This window comes from Pseudorca crassidens, chromosome 8, assembly GCF_039906515.1.
Source record: "Pseudorca crassidens isolate mPseCra1 chromosome 8, mPseCra1.hap1, whole genome shotgun sequence".
Lineage (NCBI taxonomy): Eukaryota > Metazoa > Chordata > Mammalia > Artiodactyla > Delphinidae > Pseudorca > Pseudorca crassidens.
Genome location: NC_090303.1, coordinates 52861458 through 52881386, shown reverse-complemented (window position 1 = coordinate 52881386; position 19929 = coordinate 52861458). Strand labels below are relative to the sequence as shown.

The following is a 19929-nucleotide window of genomic DNA, read 5'->3' as shown; positions in this document are numbered from 1 at the left end:
GTGTATATGTGTCAACTCCAATCTCCAAGTTCCTTCCCCCCTCCCCGCCCCCTTTTCCCACTTTAGCCTGGGGAATCTGTAGAGAGGCCAGCTAGTGGAAGCCCAGGGCCTACCAGCCTCAGTGGAAATCAGAGGCTACTCTGAGCTAAATTTGGTTTCCAGACTTTAAATTCAGTGACAGGATTAAGATTAAAGAGCTGGCCTGAGCCTTTTCAAAAAACCATGGCATCACTGGATTTCCATTATCCTTGTTTGGTCTTTTACCAGCACTGTGTGTCATGAGTTATGGGCAAGTTTGTTGGTGAAATAAAGAGAGCTCATTCCACAAAGCATTGCCAGTATCACTGGTGATTTTTGTAGCCTTTGTAAATTCTGCTTCATCCGTTACATTTTATTTTTCCTTAATCTCTTAATGGTCATGGAAAGATTGAGCTTCTAGGTTACTGGTTTTCAGTTACTAGGTTGCACTCCTTGAAATTGTGTTTCAACAGCTGTTACCCAAGTTTTGCAAGCTTTTCTTTCACCCTACGATCATTCCTCGTACTTAAAATACTTAGTGTTTGCTACCTATTTCAAGTTCAGGTTGTACTGGGTCATTAAACAAGGTTTATTACTGCAGGAGCTCATACCTCCTAAGGTGTGGTGGAAACTCACTGGTGAATGAGATGTGCAGTTAGCATAAATAATGTCACAGAAATTAGATATGATGCCAACACTGAGTCTAGATATTAGTCATATGGAGCAGGAACTACTCTCACTAAGAAATTGTTTCACATGGTTACAGATTGATACTCTACTACATTTTTGCCTCCAAAAGTGCATGATGTGATTTACCTCTTTTTATACCTTTCTGAATAACTGAAAGGCAGTGATAGGTGTTGGTATATAAGTTTCCATTTCCCCATACCTATTGACGTCTTGGCTTTTTGAGGTTTTGCCAAAATGTACTGGATTGTCTCAGTGCTTGGAATATTTAAGTGCAAGAAACTTTGGTCATCATCAAAGAGGTCTTCAAACTAGGCTCCACAGCAGAGTCATCTGTAAAACTTTAATATATATATATATGAGAGACAGGGCCTGGACTGTGGTGCTTCAGAAAACAGGTATCAGACCCATGCCTCAAGGTAGAAAGTTGTAAGCGTCTTTGTGGAGAATCTGATCAGTCCAAGAGAACAGACCTAAAGAATCTAGGTGATTCTACAATGAAGACCCCAATTGACAAACAAGTAACTCAGAGGAAGCAAAGTTGCTTGCATTGATTACACAGAGAAAGAAAGAAAGAAAACTTCAAAAAAATTATCAATAATATTCTCCAAGAGGTAAAAGAAAATAGTACATCTATAAAACACAATGCTATGTTATTTTTAAAAAGGAGAAATTAGTGGACATGAAGTAGCTTTGGAAATTCAAAATATGATGACAGAAATTAAAAACAACAGTAAAAATGGAAGAAAAAGTTGGACAAGTTTGCCAGAAAATAGAGCTTAAAATACAAATCTGAAACGTGAGAAAGAAGGTATCAGAAAATTTAGAGTCCAGTCCAGGGGATCAACCATCTGAATGACTGGAGAAAATAGAGAGGAGTGAGTCATTAAAGCAATAAACATTAAACTATACTTTTTCCAGATGTGAAGGATGTGAACTTCAAGATTAAGAGGGTCCATTAAATGCCCAGAACATTTAATGATAATAGATAAATGATAACATTTATTGTTGCAAATTTTCAGAACACTGATTTCAAAGAAAGATCCTACTGAAAGGGAACAGGTTTACTACTAAAGATCAAGAATTACAGTGGTGTTAAACTTCAACAGCAGCACTGGAATGGAGATGGAAGTGGGACAACAACTTGAAAATTCCAATGTAAAATTGTTTCCAATCTACAATTCTATACAAACTATCAATGAAGTGTGAGAGTAGGATAATTATTCTCAGGTGTTCAAGGAGTCGAAAAGTTTGCATACCTTGCATCCTTTCTCAGGAAGCTGCTTGAAGATGTACTGCACTATAACTCAGGGAATAAACCAAAGCAGAAAAGAAAAGGAAACCAGGTAGTAGAGGCTACCACAAAAGAGAGATGGATATCCTCAAGACAATGATGAAAAGAATCCCAGGATAACAACTGTGCATCAAGCTGAAAGGGTAACCAGTCAGTCTGATTGGCGCAGGTCAGAAGTCTCCAGGAGAGATTTCTAAGAAGATGAAAGGGTTAGATAGAATACCAAATGTGTTTGAGCAGATTTATAAGATGGAAGAAGAATTTGGTGTCGAATTAGTGATAACCACAAAGAAAATTCAACAAAGGCAAGCAAACCAACCAACAAAAGAACTAGATAGTTACTAACACCAGGAAAAACAATTATTGTGCAGGGGAAGAAAGTAGTCATATAAAACTCAATGGCTCAGCTGTAAATAACATTTACATGATTATAATACAGTACAATATTACGATCAATATGTAATATTATAAAATGTAATATGTAATCAATATTACATGTTGATGTAGTTAGAAAAACACTTCTTTAAGTGATTCTGCTATATAGCCAGGCTCATTCCAGGATTAGCATCCTAAAGCAGTCATCCATTTCAGCTGCCACATTTTATATAAAGATCAGAATCATTGAGATTAAGAACTTGTCAAAGAGCATTTTGATTCTTTGTCCAATGTTCTTTTCCTTACATTGCATGATTCATATATTAAATTACAGTAATTAGCCTGTTTACCTGACTTTATATGTACTCATTCACATAGATTTTTCATCATTTTCATGTTGAAGATAATTTTTATACCTTCTCTGAGGGTATGGGAAGTTAAAAAATAGAATGCATCTTGTTAATGCCTGTGTTTTGGCATCTGAATTGTAGTGCATGAAAGCAAACAGCCCTCATTACCATGTTGGTTTCCATGGGAGGCCACTCAGCTAATCATGCACTGGCTTTTCTTCACAGTTTTGTCTGCTTAGAGACAGTGCACTCCTCCAGGGTTACATTTAGGATCTGCACTGCAGGTGAAATTATTCTCAAAGAAGTCTGACTATAACATAGTGACAGATGTCCCATGGGTATTTCTGTGTGATGGATTAACATTTTTTTTCATGTGGTGATACTTCTTGTCACTTAAATCGATGAATGCAAAATGAAGAACGTAAGAATAATATTTACTAAGTTAACAACTGTTCATAATGCTGTGCTAGATGCTGATTAACAAAAAACAACAACAGTTGAGCTAAAATAAGACCTTGTAATGGTTCTCTATAAATGTAAGATGTGAAAACCAGGTGAGATAAGCAATTATCTTTAAAAGAGCATGTTCTTGTAATAACTCTGAAGCTCTGCATTTGGTTAAATAGTTCATAGATCATTAAAGGATAGGAATGTAATAAATACTGAATATTTATTATGGTGAACAGAAGGAAAACATAGCGATCAAGTCCTTTTGCTTCTAGATTTGACAGTTTTGACTTTTGGTTTCATCACTATGCAGCATGACAGTATATGGAAATATTTTAAACATTCATCTTGGATTATAAAAATGTACATATCTGTTTAGATTTCATATATACTTGTTTATTGTGAAAAGGTGGGTTGCCACGCATCTGAGAATTGAGGCGATTGTTCTTTACTGTGAATCAGGTAGACTTGCAAGTGTTACAGAGGTGATGCATCACTGAAGAATGAGGGGGAAGAAAAGAACAATTGAAAGAGTACATAACTCATGATTTCATAGTAAAGCAGAGGCTAGTCTATGGTAATTTTGTATTAAATCCCAGCAAAACATCTGTTAAAGTTTTATCTTTCATGCTGTATATTCCTTGTAAGCACTGGAATAAACTCATAAGAAAAATTGTCAATGTTAACGAAATTGCTGTAATCACTTTGCTACTTCAATTGCTTACAAAATGTGTCTGTTCTCAGTATGGCCTTCTGAAATAAATATTCACTATTAACTAATGGTCTGTATTATATCAGTTTTAGACAAATGGGTAATTTTAGCAGTTAATTACTTAGAGGACAATTTAAAGCCTGAATCGAAAGCCTGAGGACATTGGCCTTGTTGTAAATATTTATGATGATTAAAGGTATAACAGCCAATTGTTAGAACATGATAATTGGTATGTAGGAAACTGGTTAGAATTTTGGGCAGAAGGTAGTTCATTTTTGCCCCCTTTACAAACCATTCACTATGAATTTTCTTGGGTTTTGACTGTCATAGCTGAGTTGAAGGCAGACTTGTATTGGAGTTCTTCATTTTATAATTCTCAGTGACTTACAGATTGATCAGTTTTTTAAAAAATGACCATAACAGTCTAAATTCCCTCTTCAGCTTTTCATGTGTTCTTTAAAAAGTGATAAGCATGAGAGACTGAAAATTAAGGTTCATTAAAGAAAAGAAAGATTAATTGATGCTGTCTCCAGCTCATATCCAGAAATATAGGTGCTTGAATCTTATTACCATGATGACATTGGGTCTTCCTGTGTTTTTATGTAATTATCTTCATTGCCATGTCATCTTAATGACTTTCCTAGAAGATTTTTTTGTAAAAACATTTGTCTTTTTTTTTAAAAGAACTGTAATCCAGAATAAAGTAATTCTGAATTATCTGCCTTGTTCTCTGAAGTATCTGAAATTCTTTGGACATAAAGCTGAGTTTTATTTTTTATCTCAATATCTATATTAATTAAAAAGATATGAGGATTATTAAGGTTGAAAAATTGCTATTTTTCCAAGAACAAGCAGGTGTATAACAGTCAGAATAATGTTATGCCAAATTAAGACTGTCTCATACAGATGGCACTGAGAATTGATTCCTGAATGAGACTTTCTAATGTTGAGATAGAAAATCAGATAACACCTGATTTTCTCCATATTTTGCGTTAGAACTCTCATTTAGCTGGTAATGATTTCCTACTATGCATTACAGTGAATATTATAGAACCTTTCATTATTCTGTATTTTGGGAAATACGGTTATTTCATGGAGCCATTCAGGAGTGTTTTAAAAATTTGACACCTAGTCTCAGCACCTGTCCAGTTTTCTTTTGAGCCTTTTCATCCTATTTTTGTTATAACAAAATGATTTTCCATATCTAGACAGTGAAGGATTAACAGTAAAAGAAAGTGAAATTCATGTGTCAATTCATATTGTGTTGGATGTTCAGAGAGAGACGGTCTGAGTAGTGAATTTCTGGTTAAGATGTGGGGCGTGCGTTCCGTTGTTTAGAACATGTCTTTTGTATGCTTGGCATCATCTGCTGATGTGCTTGTTAATGATTTGAATCAGACAAAGGAATCAAGGCAGCTAACTGAACAGCCCACTCTTTCCTAGCGGTGCTTTAAAACCCAGATTGAAAAGAAATCACCCCAAAGATTGATGAAATACAGATAGTCGTTAGAAGTATGCCCTGTGATATTTTATTTGTTAGATGGAATTACCCAGCTTGGTGGGGCAGGGGCGGTGGTATCCAGTGGAAATAGGACAGATACCCTCCTGGGTTTCAAGCTTCAAGCCATTCACCTTGCCTCTCTCCCGTTTAAGAGGGATCTTGCACTCGACCCCTTTGTTTGCATGTTTTCCAAGACAAACATGAGGACCCAGGGGGGAAATTAGCTGAGTAACAGAGTATGTACACGCTTCCAGGGATTTTTCTGAAAGTCCTAGACAAGTTCAGCCTTCATGTGAGTAGCCAGTACATTTCATAGATATTTTCTCATTAATATATAAATCCCTGTTACTTGAGATCTCTCTAAGAAGATGCAGAGAGAGAGAGAGGTTTATTGATCATACCTATCAAACTCAGAGTCTTTACTGCATTCCATATGAAACATATTTTTCTCTATTGTATAGCTTGCAGAAGTGATCTTTCTCTAAGACTCTTACACTCAAGATTCGTCACCTTTGTCAGTTTTTCAGTCTGCATCTGTCTCTCTCAATTTTAAAAAAAAAGTTGCATTGGCCTTATCAACTGATATTAAGACAGTTCATGTTGATAGTGTTTAAGGTGTTACTTTAGGCAATAAAACCATTTTAAATTCTATTTATTCCTTTTCATTGTGTGTAAAAAGAATGGCCTGTAGTTGGGGGAGTGTTGCATACATTCACAAATGAAGTGGAACAAATATTTGTATTTCATGCTATTTCTTTTTGGTTCCAAAAAGTGCCTATCAGTAAGGTCAGTTGTATACTTAATATTATTATATTATTAGAATTCCTTGGAATAAGTGTTTCAGTTTTTCTCTTGGAAAATTATGTTGGGCAACTATTAAAGCCAGTAGCTTAAATTTGATCATCTTGTTTCTACTCAGCTAAGGAATATTTCTAACACTAATTTTAGGCTGCTGACCAAGTTTATTAAATGGAAGTTTCTCATCCTCAGCCCTCCCCATTTTCTTCATCATACATACAAACTCTAATAACTTGGAAATCTACTAAGTATTAGTATACTAAGTATTATAATATATTGTATATTATTATATAATATTACATATTATTATAATATATTAACATACTAAAGAAGCTAATGTGCTTCTTTCAAGGAACATGGCAAAACACAGATCTGTTTTACAATCCCCACTTGACTCCTTGTAAGTATCCCAGTTCTGGTTCCCATGGCTCCAGTCAGCTTGCTCACTGTGGGCATCTCGGTGCCTAGAGCAACACCTTGTTGATATCCACCATTGTATTGAGGCAGGAGGAGAGGGCGGAATGGGAGGCCAACTTAAGGATCACAGAAAGCGTGCAAGAGCTTTTTCCCAAGAGTTTGCCCAAGTATTTGAAACTCTTATTTTTCGAGTTATTCCCTTCCAGAAAGTTATCATCTTTAAGAATAGAATATTAATGTATAAATAACATAGAGATTGAAAATTAAATTTTTGTTACATTATTTAGAAATGGTGGAACATGTTCCATATCTAAGACTTATGAGGGAGTAGAATGAAGAAGCAGAAAGTTAAATGAAAGAACTCAAAAAGGGCAAAACGTGGCAAGACAAACTGTCCTTACTACTCAGATTTTCTAAGACCCAGATCTATCTGTAGTACAGGGCAAAAAAGGACACATCTATGACCTGATGCCCTGTCATGAATGTTTGTGTCTTACACTATCCCAGTAGCACACTTAATACTGTCAAGTGTGTCCAAAGGGACAAATAAATTATACCATAATGTTTTACTATCTGGGCTTTTATTTCTATCTCCCTTATATCTCCATATAACCTTCTTAGTATTCTTTTGAAAAAATTCAACACATAAAATTGCAATGATGTTTTGTAAAATATAAACTATTTGGGAATGTATTATGTACATTGTATTACAAATTATGATTTGATATTTGCATTAGGTATTTGCAAATTTGAAACTCAACTAAATGGAATGAATCATTCTTTTGAAAGTTGAAGAAGACCTAGTATTGCAGTAAAATCATTATCTGATGCATATTTTAATGTATTTTTACATTCAGTAGATATTTTGAGGACTCAAATTTTCTAATTATTTTTCATTTCTAGAAAGTTTGATGCATGAGTAATTTAATGTTTGTGCATCCTGTGGATTTTTAAATGATGTGGTGCTAAACATGGAGCATATTATTTGAAGCATGTATTAGCCATGTACAACTTTGGTTTATTTGCCACTGTCACATTTTCTAGCCTTGGATCCACACAATGTGTAACTACTTTAATCAAATAGTATACATGGTTTTGGGGTAGCAGTATTTTAAATTGTGGGTGTCAGAGCAAGACAAAAATGGGAACTGTCTCTACTACCTCTACTACACTTGCTGTGGGTCCCTTTTCCCAATTCATTTAGTTTCTCTGAGCCTTTATTTCTCTATCTGTGAAATAAAGATAATAGTATCTGCCTAGCAGAAGTGTTGGAAGGATTAATTTACTGGTATTTAGTAAATGGCGGTTATTACAGCTGCTCAATTTGTAGAGTCCCTTCTATTTCTGTTATTCATAAAATGAAAGGATACAGTTTTACAGCATGAATGAATATTAAGGGCATCTGAGACAATCTCATTTTTAAGGTGAAAAACCTAAGATACAAAGATTTAAACTTGGTCCCCAGGTGACAGAAAAGTAGCTTAACTAACTCTCTTTGTAAGAATTGCTGCTGTGCCATAAGGCATAGGTTGCATTGCTAATCACTCTAATAAGCCCTAAGAGACCGTGGACATCCCTTGAAGATAGTTGACCCAAGCCTGGAAAATCTGCAAGATGTTCACTGTGCTTAGTCTCATATTAAATGGAACCACATTTATTAAATAATGCCTGGATTTCAGACCATTCATGGAATCTCATGACTGTAAGCATTGAGACAAAGAGCATCTGATCATACATCTTTAGACTTTGACGGGGGTGGAGGAGTATAAAATTTGTTGCTCACTGCAAGTGGCAATAATTCTTTTGAGTAACAAATACATTAAGTCTAGTGATGTGTGTGTGTGCTTTTTACCAGCTTGCTCTAAATGTTTTGATAAAAAGCCTTATCTTCATATTCTTTACCTACTTAAAGTCTAAAGAGTTTCAGAAGGGAATAGAAGGAGTATTAAAGGATATTCCCAAGAAGTATATGCCATGGCCCTGAGAATATGAGCTGCTTTCTGCGGGGGATGGCAAGACAACGTGGCTATAGATAGATCTGCTGCTGGTAGAAGTGTCCCTGTTCATCGTATCGTTGCTATTTAAGGCATTTTCCCATGGGGATTCTTATTGCAAAAAGTGAACATATTCGAACTAGAGTGTAACTCTTCAGTGATCATACTGTAGGATTTGAAGATATCTCCTTTTATAAAGTTGAATAGAATATCCTGAGGGGACAAGGTATTCTTAGGAAGACCTTATGGCTACTACAGTAGAAAAATAAGAAGATAGAAATGAAAATATGTTAGTTTATCAGCTTCAGGACATAAAGCTGTCTTCTGCCATGTTATTTATTTCTAAGAGGATTTTAAGTAGCAAAAATAGACATTCAGGAATCATATGCTCATTACATAATATGCTAATTGAGGCTTACAAACTTGGGTTCACTTAATCAGAGCACTTTGATTATATTGGGTGTATAACTGTATCCATCCATGCGTTTAGTAAGCATCAACCTCATTTAAGATAATGAAGTGTAGTGGAAAGTTCACAAGTGCTGTGTGATGGTTGGATGACTTTAAGTTTCTCATGCTTTTAGAACTTTAGTTTTCTCATTTGTTTAAAAGAAAAGGAAAAATACAGGATTATAAAATATATGTAAAATTACTTAAAACAGCCTTTAAATGAGTGTAAGCCTTCAATTAGTATTACTCTCCCTTCCTTTTTTCTCAGTACCCGAGATTGCATTGATGTTCACCAAGTTTTATTAGCGAGTAGCAAAGCTGATTTTTACTCTTTCTCTGCATGTGGCCCCCTCTTTGGTGGTCCTTCTTGTTTTCATGGTATCCTCTGGTTTTCACAGAGATCAAATATAGCTTGTTACGTGGTGATTTATACAACAACCATGTGAAGTGGCTTTCTGAAAAATTTACATGGGCAAGTTAGATACTTGCCTATTTGCCTAAAGGAAGAAATGCCCAAGACTTGCCTTTCTCAAAACACTCCCAAAGAATATTCCATGGGACATTCTATTAAACTCAGTGCTAATTCCTTGTGGCCTTCCCACCCCTAGCTAGCAGTATATTTTCTGTTAAACACATTAAAATGTTATTTCTAAAACACCAAGTTTACTAATGGTTTCAGTGAAGTATACTGTTGCCCCCTTGCCACCATTACTATTATGATGGTGCATTGATCATTTTACTATTTCATATATTGTCTTCTTTTCATTTATTTAAAAATTTCTTCTTAATTTGTCTTCTTAGTGATCTGCTTGCTTGGTCTCCTCAATTTTTTCCCTCAGAACAGCAAGAGGTTTGTCATATAATGCATCACTTCATCTTGTGCATCTAGTGAATGCTTGTTTTCCTATTAAAATTTTATGTGTAATGAATTCTGTTTTCAGAGTGACAAGTTTCCTCCCTCCTCTGTGCCTTCAGTACACTCAGTTCACGTTGCTGTCACAGTGCAGACCTCTTTAGGTGGTAGTTGTCTGTTTATGTGTCTGTCATACCCAGTGGGCTGTGAGTTCCTCGAGTCCAGGGACTACATCTTATATCCTGTTCATCTTTGCATCCCTCTTACATGACAGCACCTGGCACATGGTTGGCACTTAGTAAATCCTGAATGAATTTATTCTGTGGGGATTTGTTCTTTGTGCATTGATCAAAGATTTAAAAATTTGTTTGTGGCTCCAACTTAATGTTTGGGGTTCTACTTGTCTTGTTTGGGGCTTAGTTTGTCATGTATACAACTTCAGTTGGAGTGTGTGGTTGCATCCTTTCCTATCACTGATTGTCTTAATCCTCTTTAATACGCTACCCTATTTGAATAGCTTCTGGATTAGCATGAGGATTATATATTTTCACTAATTGGTAAAGGTATTAAAAGAAGAGCCCTTTGGGACTGCTTGATCTACCCACTTCTACCCTTAGCTTCTAGAGACTCCCATTCCAGGCGTCTGTTATTTCTGTATCTACTTCCTCCAGCTGTGCCTAAATTCTGTTCAGTCATCACATTACTGGTATATGAGTGTCAGCTGTGGACCCAGGTTAGGAAGGTAGTTAAGGCACACAGTCTGAGGGAGATAGGGTAATACCATAACTGCAATAGACAGATGTAGCGGCTGCCCCAGGAGCACAGAGGAGGAACCCCTCACACAGACCTGTAGGGAGAGGGAAGGCCTAGGGTCAGGAAAGCCTCCAGGGAGGAGTGGTTTTTGAGGAGAGACCTAAGAAATACATGGAGATTAGCAGGCAAAGGTGAGACAGCGCTTTTCTGTCAGAGAATAGGTAAGAACAAAGGTAAAGGGCTGAAGAGCAGTATGCTCTGTGTATGGGCGTGCGTGAGACTGCTTGGAGTCAGGGAATGTAGAGTGATGATGCCTGGGCACCCAGCTGGAATCAGGGCTCAGCGCAGCAGCCTCGAAGGCCATGCTGTTAGATGCCCAGACTTTATCCTGTTAGTTGGAGGAAGCAGCTTCTATATCAACACTCCCTACTTATGTTCTGGCCAAGATTCCTATAGTAGAGTGGTTAAGGGCATGGAGTTTGGAGTCAAACTTGTTGGGTTTGAGTCCTGGCTCTGCCACTTAAACTGATCCCAGTTTCCTCATCACTAATACAGATTTAATAGTGGTACCTTCACCACTAAAATTATTACAGAGATCAAATGAGTTCGTATTCTATGATGCATAGAACGGCAGCTGGCACTTTGTGTCATTGCTTGTTCAACTAAGATGTGTTGCTGTGGTTAAATAGATAATCGCAGTCTGGTAAGTCTCTGCTGGCACCTTGCAGAATGCAAACTTTCTTTTCAAAATCAGTTTATTTTTGAAATTAAGTTTGTTATGTGGTCTGCCTCTGTGATTGATTGATTGATGAAAAGATTTTGAAAACACAAAGCGGCTTTATTTGCTCATCCTTTCTCCCTTCTAAACTGAAGGGATATGGATTTTCTTAGAAATTGTAAGCTTTCGGCTTCAGGATGCAGGGGGTATTAGAAGTGAGGAACGAGGCTGGAAGCTGCTGGTGATGGCGTTAAGTCTTTCCATCTGCTACACAGAAAGGATTGAAAAGAGGAGTCCAGGAGACATTTGCTTCCCGAGGTTCTTGAGCCAGTAATTTAATCCAGGCTAACACAGAACAGGTTTTTAGTTTCTGGTACTTAGATTCTGGAAATAATGATCCGAGGCCTTCACTGCTCCACAGCATATTATCACATACAGAGATTTTGAAATGAATTCATCTACTGTTATTTCAAGGTATCCACTCTCTAAAAAATTTACTTGGCTTTCAGAGCCCCTAGTTAGTTGGAAAATATTCCAGAAATGCTAGCTTCCAGGGCCCTCAAGGAGTTGCCAGTCTTTTCATTTGAAGATCCTGGAATCCTTATACTGCCCACACTTGGCATCTAATTCATTTAAAATTTCCCTGAAACTGCATTTTGTTACCAGCTGATTACATAGACTCCGGTATTGATGGCACTTAAAACCTTTTGTTTTGGGCTTCCCTGATGGCGCAGTGGTTGGGAGTCCGCCTGCCGATGCAGGGGATACGGGTTTGTGCCCTAGTTAGGGAAGATCCCACATGCAAAAAAAAAACCTTTTGTTTTTATTTTTGTTTTAGGAGATTGATTTTTAAAAACTATGTCAATTAGAATTATTTTGGCAAGTAAATTGTTTAAAGATAGTCTCTTTTTTATAAACATTTTTATAAATATTGGAAAGCCTAGTGACTCACATTTTTTGTTATCAAAATTGGGAACATTTGATAGGATCCAATATGAAACTAAACAGGGAAGGCCATCAGTCACTTCTTAAAATTATTTCTTATAAAACCATTGCTCTTGAATTCTTGATTTCTCTGTTTTCTGTGTTTCCTTTCCCTTTAGGGTGGGTCTGTTCTGTAATTAGTGAAGGTACCTGTCTGTCTTTAGGCAACAGCCTAATCTCTATGGCCATATATGCAAAAGCAATATAATTACAATCCAGTAATAATTGGACCATGTGACTGTTTTTGTTTTAATTACTTGAAATCATCTTATCTTTCCATTCCTTAAAGCATGTTAATGGGTGAATCCTTGGGTACCATGTTTATGTCATTTCTATGGAATTGAATACATGCACATTTACATAAACTTAGTAAAAAATTCTGCTTCTTTTTATAATATTCTGGATAGATTTTTTTTCCTCTGTCTCAAGCATCAATTTAGACCTGAAGAAATAAAATATTATTTAAAAAATGATTCTTTACATTGTGCTTAATTTATAGAACACAGATTGGATTATAGATCTTTCTGGCTGAGGAGGTATCACTCTGGGTTGACATAATAGGTTGTTAGAAATTTTCAGATTTACTTCTTAATGAATTAGGAATTTCCATACCCTATGCAAATTCTGGTTAAATAGTTTGGTAGGAAATTCAGTGATGGGTACCCATTTTCACTAAACACAAGTACTTGGCAGACTGTATGTAGAAACTGGCATTTGTCTGTGTTCAGATTTTAACTTTTGTCTCCCTATTTTTTCAGTTGTTTTTATTTCAGTTGCTGCGAGGGCTGTCTTACATCCACCAGCGTTATATTTTGCACAGAGACCTGAAACCACAGAACCTTCTGATCAGTGACACGGGGGAGTTAAAGCTGGCAGATTTCGGTAGGAAAGCAGTTAATTACCAGTCTATTTTGTCACACTGTGAGAATGCCAGGCAGATGGTGGCACTGCATTTGTTTAGGTGCACTTCTTCTATCATTCCAGATCCTGGTAACATTTTTTCAGGAGTGAAAAAAAAATTTTTTTTATGATCAACATCATGCTTGGTAGATTTTTTAAAAATCCACATTGCTTGTTAAAGCATTAAATAATCATAAGCACAAATCAGATCTCATATATTTCCCAAGGAAAAGTCAGTAAAATTTTGAATATAAAATACATTGAAAGAAATCTATTTTTTCCATTTTCTATTGTGAAAATGTCAAGCACAGTCAAAAATAGAAGGATACGATAAGGAGCCCCATTACCCATCACCCGGCTTCAACAACTACCAATATATTGTCAAACTTGAAGAAGCCTGGATTTAAACCTTGGAACTGTTTCAGAGCATCACAAAATATATTCAGTAGTGTATGTTGTCCTGAGATTTTAATAATTTAAAAATCTAGGGGCAGTGTTAACCTTTCTGAAAGTGACTGTTGTTTGAAAAATTCTTAATAACTTTATAAAAGTAGACACTGATGCTGATTTAAAAGTTGAGGTCCTGGCCTGGATCCATTAAAAGTCATCCCTTCCTTAAAGGTTTTAAGGTTGGCCTCTTACAGCTTAGAAGCTTTCATCCAACACTGACTTAAGCACCCAAAGAGGAGCAGAGCTGTTGTGTTGTCCTTGCTGGCTCCCCTCACTTCATCATCATGTCTGATGTGTTTGCACTGCCCTGACTCCCTGTCACACCAGAGTGTGCCAAGTCAATTCCCAGCACCAGGAACGCTGATGGCAGCATGATGTGTTGACATTGCATTGCCTCAATTATTTTTGAATACATATTCTGATTAGAAATTTGTTCCATTAAGAATGGAATGGAAATATTACCCTTGGGACACAAAGACGCCTGAGGTTGAGATATGGGCTTTTACCGAAATATGATTATCTTTTCCCACCCCAGCCCCTGAGAAATAAAAGAGAGCAGGAAATGTTTATTTCTTATTTCAAGGTTAGTAGACTGATCAGTACCTTTGGAATGACTCTACTCTTGGGTTTTTTATATTCTTTTCTTCTAAAATTGAAATGAAACAAAAGTTAGCATGATTGGTGATATACTGCAAAACTTTATTTGTTCTCATCTTATTTGTGTGTGTGTATATGTTGTTTGCTGTCAGATTTTAGCATCAGAATAATACTAGGTGGCTAGATGTAAAGTCTTTCTATTACAGTGTAGAAAATAATGGGAGAGTAGGTGGGTGGAAGAGAGAAGATTTTCAGTTCCTCAAATTCAAGGCTGTTGGGTTTGCTGTGAACATATTTTATAGTTTGTCGGTATTACTATTAAATTAGTAAGAATTTATAATGATTTTTTTCTAATATGTTAATATAAGGTATATGTTGGAATAAATTATTGTATTGAACGTTTAATTTTGCTGAACATGGTTTTCTTGTGTATTTATAGAATACATTTTTACAAAGTTTATTTTGTCTGTATAACCAAGGAAATAATAGAATTGTATCTAAGTGCTTACTGGGGGATTATTTTTTAATTTTACGATGACGTTTTTATTATAATAGGAAAGTTCACCTTAAAAGATTCTTATGGATCTTTAAAACTGACATTTTGCAATAGATTCAGAGATAAATTCAAGTGTAATTTTAAACAACTTAGAAAGATTTTTTTAGAAAATTAGAAAATTTAGAAAGTATGACCAATTCAGAGATAACAAATGTTAACATTTTTGTTGTATATTTTCCCAGTGTCTTTCTCCTCCTTCTCTCTCTCTTTTCTTGCTTCTTCCATCAATTATATAATCCTGAAAAAAAAAAAAAGAAACGTTGTTTTGTAAGCAGTTTTCACATAAGAATATTTCATGGACATTTTCTCCTGTTATTCAATATGAAAAAATCATTTGTAACAGCATAAATTTTTCCTTTAATAGCCAAGACCTAGTCTTTTTATTGAGTCCCTCATCAGTGAATTTTGGTTCCTTCTAATTGTTCATGATTATGCACAGTCCTGTATTGAATGTTCCATATATGCTGCAATTACAGCGTTGCGTGTTTTAAAGCATTTGATTCTTTGGACCAGACTGCTCTGCACAAAGGTTGTACCTCAGTGTCATAGACTGAATCTTCTTGCCTGGAACACAGACTTGGCATGCATCCTGTGTACGAAGTGTAATGAGGGAGACTCATTCACCAACTGACAATTTCTCCCAATTGTGCATCATTTTTGTCTTTTAATTTAAGACATGCGATTAACTGTGATTTACTGCGGTTGGGCACGTGTTTGTGTCTGAGATGAAGGAAACACAGTCTGAGATGGAGGAGCTAGACAGTCAAAATGGGACGGTTCCAGGCAGCAGAACAATTAGAAACACTAGGTCTTAATTCAGGTTTGATGTGTAAAGAGCTTTAGCAGCAGTTCCTTTGTCCTACCCCTATCTCTTATGTGACAAATATCATAAAATTTTGATTCAGAGGTACAAATGAAATCTGTATGAGTATAATTCCTGTATCTTTGATGCTACTGTTTTTATTAGAGGAAATATATGGGGGGAGGGAGAAGTTTATTCTGTGTGCCAGACGCTTAGAAGTTCTTGTTTCATTGTCTCTTAAACCTAGTAATGTATAGTAACCTATACTTTTGAGAGAGACGTGAGTTTCAGAGAGGGTTAGAAATTCTCACAGGCTTGATTATATGACGGTAGCTGCTCACAAAACTGGAATTCAGATGCTTGATCCACATCCTTCAATTTCAGGTGGCCCAGGATCTTTGTATTTATATACATAGATATTTTACCTTACAGACCTGCCTAATCTTCCAGTAAATTATTGTTCATTGTATATATTTATATATTAATAATTATAGGAAATTATTAACCATTCTATGTATTTTATACATATGACAAATATGACACTCGTGCTACGAAAATAGATTGCACTAATACCAAAAAAATGCATCACATAATTTAAAGAACATTTTGTCATTTGACTAATTCAGTAGTAATGAGTGATTTCAGCCTTAGTCCTTTGGAGATTTTACCTGCTGGACAAGGTAAACCAAATGATAATGTATCCATAGACCCATTCATGTTTAAACGGAATGCAGTTCTGAATTCCAGGTGATCAAAATGCTGTACTATTTTTTTTTCCTTGTAAACAAAATCATATTTAAGCACTTACCTGAGACTTGTTTTCTATATGCATGTAAAAATAAGTAAATTACACATGATTTAGAATCACTATGGCTTTCCTAATGCAGAAGTTTGTCCCGCCTGTATATAATAAGATAATAAAATTGTGTAGTGTTTAGACTCATTTCTAAAAAAGGGTTCGTGTTTACATTATTTTTGGGAAAAACTATTTCAAATCCCTTACCCAGCCTATGTCTTCACTACCTTGCTCCTCCTTGCCTACTGTAGTACAACCAAACGCCAAACGCATTCCCACATCAGAGCCTCTTACTTAGCCTTTCCCTTTGCCTGGAATACTGTTCTTCCTGCTTCTCACGTGGCTGCCTCTTTCTCATCACACATATCATAGATCATATGTTACCTGTTCAAAAAGACCACCTTTCCAAAAACAGAATTTTACCACCATGATCACCCAGTTCAACTTCTTCAGTAGCATTTATGGCACACTAAAATTATTTTGTCATTTGTTTATTGGTTAATTTTCTGCTTCTGCTACTTGATTGTAAATTCCATGAGGGCAGGGACATGGCCTGTCTTGCTCACTCTTATATTTATTTATTTATTTGGCTGTGCTGGGTCTTAGTTGTGGCATGCGGGATCTTCATTGCAGCATGAGGGATCTTTAGTTGCAGTATGCATGGGGGATCTATTTCCCTGACCAGGGATGGAACCCAGGCCCTCTGCATTGGGAGCGCAGAGTCTCAGCCACTGGGCCACCAGGGAGGTCCTGTCTTGCTCACTGTTGTCTGTGCTATGTTTAGATCATAGGAGATGCTCAGTAAATATTGGTTGAATGAAGAAACAATATGCATAACAAAATTGAGTATTAATGTAAAGACTAAGACCCACTAATTTACTAATTACTAGTGAATTTACTAATTTCTGCTTGATTCGCTTTAGCAAACCAACAGTTTACAAATTAATTTTCTCTTCATCAGTGCTGGCGTGTCCTGGCATAGTCAAGAGTGCAGATGGAATTAGATGACTTCAGATGGCGTTGGAGCCTCAGGATTGCTTTGAGGCTATTATACATTGGCTCTACATATCTGCTTGGTATTATATTTATAGCCTAAAGCTGCAGAAATAAATATCACTGAGTGAACGTAAACATGTAGAAAAGTTGTATAAGATTTGAAGTTCCTACTCTGCAGACCTTAAATGATTGTCTGGTTGTACTATTGTTGAAATCAGTGTGTTGAGCCTTGAATTAGGAGACCTGGCTCTGTCTATAACTAGCTTATGACTTTTAGGAAGTCATTTATCCCCTCTGAGCTTATACTCCTCAACTAAAAAATAAGTGCATTGAACAGATACTTTCTAAGATTCTTCTCAGAGTTGTTTTTTTATGTTGTACATTTCTGAAATTATTAACTTATTTTCTAATGATCAGATATTCACTGTTGGATAAAAATCAGTCAATTGAATCCATAATCAAGGCTATACCATCCCTTTCTATGGTCTAATTTTTTTATTCTGGCTTCTAGAAATTCAAGTAGATGAGAGCCACACTTTTATGATATGTGTTGAGATCACATTAAAAGAAAATTATCGTAGTGTGACAAGTAAATGCATAAATAAGCTCACCAAGAAGTTAATGTTCATTTGCAGCATGATAGTATGAAAACTTAAAGGTATTTTTCCATGTAAATGAGATGAAAACAAAATAGATGAGTCTGTAGAATTGCAGCTTTCTGCAGTTCTTGCAAGATGTTGATGATTGTGTCACCCACATTTTCCAGCCATTCTTCTGCTATTTTTAGGGGTCAGGGCCTTGCTACATGGAAAGACAGCTGGGTTAAATTTGCCCCTGAAAAAAAGAGACAGTGCAAACTCTGTAATGTAAGCATTTAAGGTCTTGGCTTATTTTACTGGCTTTCCTAATGTAGGAACCAAGTTAAACAGCTCTGTGGTTTTAATCAAGTAAAATTACACAGGTCTCTTTCCCACCAGAGGTCTAAAATGTTACCTTCCTAATGTTGGTAGTTTCCTCCTCCAGGCTGTTCCTTGTCTTAATTTGAAAAAGGAGTTATTGTAAATCACATTTTAGATTAATTTGCAGAACACACCAGAGATGTAACTGCAGAGGCCATGGTGAGTGCAGGGTTTGTTTGTAATGTGTCTCTCAGAATTCATGTAGGGAATAGTAGAAAACAGAAAGAAACCAACTGCTTTCAGATGCAGAGTAGAGTCTGTCTGTGTGATAAATATAAAGTCTCTGAATAAAAGCCTCTTAGTCCCCAAATTACAAACCTTTAACTATTTTTTATCGTTAGCCTATAAAATTCACCATTGAAGCCATAGTTATAAATTAAATGTTAGATATAACTAACCATGCTTTGACTGGTAGGATTCAACTTTACTGTATATTTGGTTTAGAATATAATTTCTATTAGCAAAAATATCTTTATTGTCTAACGTGAGGTATCAATCTACTTTTAGAAAGGTCCTTTGAATTTTAACATAAGCAGTTTTAATGCAAAGTTTAGGCAGTTGCTTTCATGAAGCTCTGAAAACTGAAGAATATTTTTATAATAATTTGTGCTACAATATGAACCAAAGAAAGGGCTGTTTTTCTACCTAATTTTTCTGGGCTTCATTAAAATTCCAAATCAAAATGTACATGTCTTAAAATGTATCAAATACATTATCAACATTCCATGTTAGAAATAATTTGATTAACATGTGAATTAAAGTTAATCCCCATGACTCATTATTTTAAAGATGTAGTAACCCTTTTGAAAAGGAGTGTTGATACTTCAAATTGTCTTCTCTAGGATCATGAAATATCACTTAGCGTCATTATTTAAATCTTGTTTAATATCCCCGCTCATCCATTCAGAAGTTTTCTTGGATTCAAAAGGGATGTTGATGACATTTCATTATATCGTTCTTTCTGTTTTGTGTTATCATAATGTAACTTTTCCCAGGTATGTTAACATACCTGTGCTTTTCCTCCATTTAAATGGACTTTATTTTTTAAAAATTTATTTCATTGAAGTATAGTTGATTTACAATGTTGTGTTAATTTCTACTGTACACAAAGTGATTCAGTTATACATATATATACATTCTTTTTCATATTCTTTTCCATTATGGTTTAAAACAGGATATTGAATATAGTTCCCTGTGCTTTACAGTAGGACCTTGTTTATCCGTTCTATATATAATAGTTTGGATCTGCTAATCCCAAACTCGCAGACCATCTATCCCCCAACCCCCTCCTCCTTGGCAACCAAAAGTCTGTTCTCTATGTCTGTGAGTCTGTTTTTGTTTTGTAAATAAGTTCATTTGTGTAATATTTTAGATTTCACATGTAAGTGATATCATATGATATTTGTCTTTCTTTTCCTGATTTACTTCACTTAGTATAATAATCTCTAGTTGCATCTGCGTTGCTGCAAATGGCATTATTCTATTCTTTTTATGGCTGAGTAATATTCCATTGTATATATGT

General features: G+C 35.7%; 1 protein-coding gene across 8 annotated transcripts in view; it reads left to right on the top strand.

The window, feature by feature from the left end:
- The window catches only part of CDK14 (cyclin dependent kinase 14), a 716891-nt gene that overhangs the window by 420740 nt on the left and 276222 nt on the right, over positions 1-19929 (top strand). For all 8 annotated transcript variants that reach the window (XM_067746465.1, XM_067746464.1, XM_067746468.1 and 5 more), the window contains one exon: positions 13110-13233. In XM_067746465.1, the coding sequence (XP_067602566.1) occupies positions 13110-13233 (124 nt within the window). The remainder of the gene's footprint in view (positions 1-13109; positions 13234-19929) is intronic.